The sequence below is a fragment of the Gavia stellata genome, chromosome 11 (assembly GCF_030936135.1).
Source record: "Gavia stellata isolate bGavSte3 chromosome 11, bGavSte3.hap2, whole genome shotgun sequence".
Classification (NCBI taxonomy): Eukaryota; Metazoa; Chordata; class Aves; order Gaviiformes; family Gaviidae; genus Gavia; species Gavia stellata.
In genome coordinates, this window is record NC_082604.1 from 12,028,101 (window position 1) to 12,034,100 (window position 6,000).

Consider the following 6,000-nt stretch of genomic DNA (forward strand, 5'->3'; position numbering starts at 1 on the left):
GAAATCTGTGGTACTATTCTTTGTCTCATAAGGACTTGGTGTGCACACACATTTCAGAACAGCTAGATCATAGCAGATGTATATTGTAGATGATAAAACTATGAAATGAGCTGGGCAGTGCAAACCTCACCTAGTTTTCCTCCTGTGGGATGTTAAATGACCCTTGGTAGCTCTATCTTTCTTTCAGAGGATGTTTTTATCAGGAAGCAAATACTGGTAAAGCACCAACAGAAGAAATAACTCTCCCGAACAAATGTTTCAGTCAGGTCAGGTCATAGTTTGGATGGTTTATAAGTTGCAAGGCTTTACAGTACTTTTAATTTTTTTATGCAGCTTTTCATAATAGACTTTGAAGTCAAGGGTAGAAATTATTACATGGAAGTTTTGGACAGCTTGTGATTTTTACATAAACTCAAGGAGAAGAACAACATTAATAGAATGATGGTTTTCCCTGGGCCAGATTCTGCTCTCATGTGTGCGTAAGTAGTTCTGCACATGCACTTGAGAATGCAGCCAGAAATGTGAAGGGTGCAATAGGCATAACGTTTTTATGACTGGAGGTTGGAGAAAATAATTTGCAGCAATTTGGATTTGAAGAAGACAGGTGAGAAAACCAAAACCAGATATAGAGTCCACGCAGCAGAAGCTGGTGGAGGTCAGCAATCTAAGGAATACAGATTGGCCCAAAGTCATCTGGAAAGCCTCCGGAAATTACTCAGAAAAGACAGCGCTGTGGGAAAGGGAGGCGTGCAGGAATATGTGGGAGAGGCCTCCTTGCATCCGGTCTGGTTTTACACATATCTGAACGGTGTTCAGGAGATGGAAGGTGACATCTGAGTAAGCGGTGGCAGGAATGAGGGGTAGACTTTGGACGAGTTTAAACTCTACCTTATGAAATGCAAGTTTCTGCATTAGGACCATTACAGTCATGTTATTGCTCAGAACCTTCCCATTAGTACTTCTTTGGAGGAAGGATAATTTGGGCCACCCCGCAGTAGGGTTACACACACCTGCTATGCAAAAATGTATATACAGAAGCCATGTGAACTTTTTGGCATATTTCTTTGGTAACAGACAGCAATATTATCAAGGTCAAAGACAAACATACAGTAAGAGTGAATGTAATACTTCCTACAGCACCTTGCTGTTGTAAGGCAATTCTCCCTGTTAACTAGGTGCATGTTTTTATATAAAGTGGGAGTTTGCATATGTATTAAAACTTGCTGGAATATTCATGCTTTTAAATGAATATACTGAAGTCCTTATAGTAAAATAATGTATGACTGCAATGATCAAAAGTGTATAAGCTTGAAGGAGCTGGTCTAAATTAACAGTGCTAATTAATTAATCAAATGCAATGTGAGAACTGGTATTCCTCAGAGAAGTAATTCCACCAGTACATTCTGATTGCCATTTTTGCATTTAAGCATATTTTCAAAATATACTGAGCTAGTCTGTACCAAAGGATAAGAAACCTAAACCTGTACTACTTCAGCTGTCAGTCAGCACCCTTCTTTTATATAGCCTGCACTTTTAAGGCAAACAGTATCACTTGCCAAATTTTCCTCCTCCTATCTTGTACTTCTCTTCATTCTTATCTAATTGAGACAAGTTCTGGGCTAATCCCACTGACATACATTGTTAGCAATTTTGCTGAATTCAGCAAGGTGGCTTCTGATTTCCAATGGTACAACTGAAAGCAGAACTTGATTCATTGACCATATTTATGTGTAACAGCTGCACACACTATACTGCTGTATATCTGGTTCAGAGCAGGATCATCACACTGAGAAAATAATTCAGGATTAATTTGCATCATGCACTAAATGTGAAATCAGCAGTAATTCATGGTTCTAAAAAAAAAGTTTTCCACTTATCCAGAGACTCAGCCGTCAGCATTACTCAGTGTGTTGTGAATCAATGAACTAAATCAGCCTCTAGCAGAGTGTGGATTAGGAAAGTCACTCTTTCCCAGAGGAAAATATCGCATACGAGTTTAGTGTAACAGCTTCCTGCTCCCTGATTTAGATCATAAGCCATTAAAATACAGTAAATATCTAAAACTGAGACAACATTAAAAAGGCTCTGATCCACAAATGAAACATCTGCGTCTTCATGGCTGATCATTTTAATTGCTTTGGTTAATTACTACTCATCAAAAAAGATATGAAAGTGGGACATACAGAATAAGATGAGATATCAAGGGACGCATCTTCTGCATTTGTTCAGATTGGCCTGTGTAGTAACAGGCCACATCTCATATGGTTCCTGACAGGAGCCGTTCATGCCAAACACAATTACTCAAACCTGCAAGTCAACGGTTTAAACTCTTCCCTTGCAGCAGGAACCCATAGTTTTTCCCTCCACCACTAATTACACATCTAACTTAAATATCACTGTAACTAACAGAGGCTAAAAGAGAAGTTAATGGCCTATTTTTGGTAATCCTTTATCCTTTTCCACACAAAAAAAGAATGGTAACACATTCTGTGACAATGCTGTAAAGAAGCCCAAAATATCCTGCTGTTTGGTAGAAGTGAATCACTTCTTTTAGTGTGCCAACAATCATAAAATCAACTTGTGTTACAATGAAAAGTTCAAATGTGAGGGATCAGACAGGTGAAGCAGCTCTAAATCATGTGGTAAAAGCCAGCCTTTAAAAGAGAGTGGTGCTTCTGAAAGTGACCAAGCTGGGAGCATTTGTAAACACAGTGGTGGCACTTCTCAGTGCTGTGCCACCGTCCTTCAGTCTGACATAAAATAGACAACTCTGAGATTAAATGAAAATTTAAGGTGTTCTCCCACACGATTGATGTTCTGCCTGTTTCTGCCGATATGAAGGTTCCAATTACAGTCAGCACCATTTTTTAAAAATCAGGTGTTCTTTTGCAAATAAACAAACCCTTTGATCAAATGAAATATTGACGCTTTGCCTTTTAGCCATGTTAGGGTGAGCTGGAGAAGCCCCGTCCCAGCATGCACATCAGTCTATTGAGTTCTTTTTATATCAATGATTTGACATCTAACAAAATTTCTGTGGACAGACAATACTCACCCCCCACACCCACAATGCGGTTTTCAAGATGAGAAAAATAAATCTTTATCTTCTGCATGTTTTATCTTTCTCTCTCTGCTACATATATAAATATATATAGTTGTTATTTTGAAAAAAAACTAAACAAAAGGAAAGCATTATTATTACTAGTTGAAGGAAAAGAAAAAAAAGTAGGAAATATGGGAAAACTGAATGAACGATGAAGTTTTATAACATTTCTGTGTTAGAACAAATGCTTTCTTATCAGCTCTAGAACTATGCCTGTGGGAGACGCTAGAGCTCTTGAGGGTTATTGCAAAGTGAGAGATGAAAGATGGCCTGCTCTCCTCAATAGGCCTTTGGTAGTGCCCCCTTCCATTGGACTGTACTGTCATAATCTGGCCCTGGGGAGGACAAATAAAAGGAAGCATCCATGGTCTTCACCTGTGTATTCTCAGTTGTACTGAAATTACCTACATGCATAAAATAATGTCAGTCATATCTGACTTCTCCTAATGACATACGTACACAGACAGGTACCGCTTTTTTTTTCCCCCACATCCTCCAAATTAAATAACTACATATAAACCCATTTTGAGGCAACAAAACCAGCAATGGTCAAATCTATACTACCTCCTGCATTGCTGAATCCCTTCCAGTCAGATACTAGGGAAGGCAGAAAAGCTGTTTCATGAAGGACCTGAGAGAAGCAAACCTCTGGACCCTTAGGCTGGGTCCCAGAAACTTGCCACCTATTGAAGAGCAGTCCTGAAGCTATTCATACCATGCACTGCTTTTATTTCATATTGTCAGATAATGAGGAAAAATAGAAATGTTCAGGGGGAGTTTATCTCCCATATAGGTATAATATATTTTGGGACCAGACAAGTATAGACCAGGCAGACAAAACTGCAAGATACCGTAACAGCACCCAGAATTTATTTTTCTGTATCAGTCCTTTTCTTTTTCAGGTATCAGTTAAATTTTGTATTCCCCAATAAAGACAAAAGCTAAAAAGCAAATTTATAACCTAGGATATATCTGCCTTTGAATATAACATAAACTTAGAAGTTACCTTCTTACATGCTGTGACAGAGCTTCCCAAACTGCTTGCCGAACTGTCTGTGCTGCTGCCTTGGTGCTCTGGGACTTCATGCATCAGTGGAGATTCAAAGTTGCTGAAGAAAAAAAAGAAACAGACACCCCAAAACCTTTCCAGTGACTCAGCTACTAGATAACTCAAATGATACCAAAATCCAGTTCAGTGAAGAGATGTATCTTTGATTACAAGAAGCTGTCCATACTCTCCTTGCTGACGTTACTAGTCTATTTATTACCTTAATTTTCCCCTTTTGGATACTTTGGATATGAAATAGCAGACCAATGTCTTTTGAAGACTAGAGGATAGCATATAGCTGCTTATAATCATATCCGCCTGTCTTGAATGACACTGTAGAAAGTGATACTAGCTTGTTTTCATAAGCAGGCAGCTTGGAGCAGCAAATGAAACACTTGCTGCATTAATTCAGCTTGGTAGACAAAAGAAGTGTTTGCTGCATTTTTACCCACTTAGACAGAAGTAAAGGCGTAGTGATTAAAATGTAAAAAAGTGGTTGAATTCCATAATCTAGATGGAATAGCTTGATACATTGTCGGTTTAGAGCAAAGGTAAGTCATGGACATATTCTGTTTTGTGAGTTAGTTGTACACAACAGAACTGTATTTACTTTGGGACTGTGCAGATGTGGAATATAAAACTGTAAAAAAGAAGCTCCCCCAGCCAAGTTATTTGCATGCACAGCTGGTATCACTCCTCACACTTTTGTTTTAGAATAGTTCAGGCCAGTCTTGTAAGATCTTCCTACATATAATAATCAAACTGTTCAAGCGTAATGAAGCTTCTCTCTCCAGACATGATGTGATTGCAATTAAAGACAACACAGTGCTAAAGGGCTGGATCTCCAGAAATGTACTAGGGAAAGAGTATCCTACATGATCAAGTTCTGCTTCCCAAATTGGGTTTCTAGAGTGCTTTTAATTTATTGCAAGTCATCTATGAGAAGATGTGGAACATGTTGATAGACCATAACAAGCGACCAGGTTACCACGGCTTAACTAATAATCTTTTATCAGTTCCAACGGGATAATAGACCATGTGCAATTTCCTGGTATGCTCAATTAAAATGCATTTTCATAAGTCACCTTCACTGGAGCTTAAGCCAATATGTTAAGAGGGGGCTACTTTCACATTTTCCCCAAATCCACAGTCAAACATCAGTAAGGCTACCTTTCTCTCAAAGATTCACGTATGTATATTTCACTTGATACTGCTTAGGACCAGTTATGAATATATCCACTCCCATTGATAAGTAACTTTGTCAATAAGAATTTTGCTGATGTGTGTGGTGCTATTCCATAATTATTAAAAAAAAAGTATCTATATGTGCTGGAATTAGAAGAGTGAATGAAAAATACAAAACTAACTTAGCACTTATTAATTGCTAACTGGGGGGAAGCTTCATGAATTGCATGGGAGGACTGAATACAGATGCACAAGCAAGACCAGTAGGTTAACTGACTTCACTTAAAAAGTGTGATACCACTTAACACTCTAACATACCACTATCATTTGTATCTAGAAGGAAGACTTTTGTCTGTTTACAAAATTCTGCTCCATTGCTCAGATTATATAGATAAACCATAACATTTCTGGCCAGTAATTTTTCTGGCATTTGACAAAGCAAAATAGCATTTTATAGGCCTTATACCGAGTTCTTTAACAGAATAAGGGACATTAAACATATGAAGTCATTCTGGTTTTAGAACTTCATTAAAAACAAGAACATCATATTAAGAAGGTCAAATACTACAAGTTAAGTACCTTCCTTGATAAGTCCACATTTAGATGCAGCTTCTGTACTAGGTACAACTCAGTACTCCCAGCAGAAGCTGTGCACTGCCTCTTT

The 6,000-nt window shown here is 38.2% G+C and overlaps 1 protein-coding gene across 1 annotated transcript in view; it reads right to left on the reverse strand.

Moving 5' to 3' along the window:
• The window catches only part of SPHKAP (SPHK1 interactor, AKAP domain containing), a 53,636-nt gene extending 49,443 nt beyond the window's left edge, over positions 1-4,193 (reverse strand). Inside the window, exon 1 of the mRNA XM_059822893.1 lies at positions 4,110-4,193. Within this exon, the coding sequence (XP_059678876.1) occupies positions 4,110-4,193 (84 nt within the window). The remainder of the gene's footprint in view (positions 1-4,109) is intronic.
• Between the last annotated feature and the right edge of the window lie 1,807 nt (positions 4,194-6,000).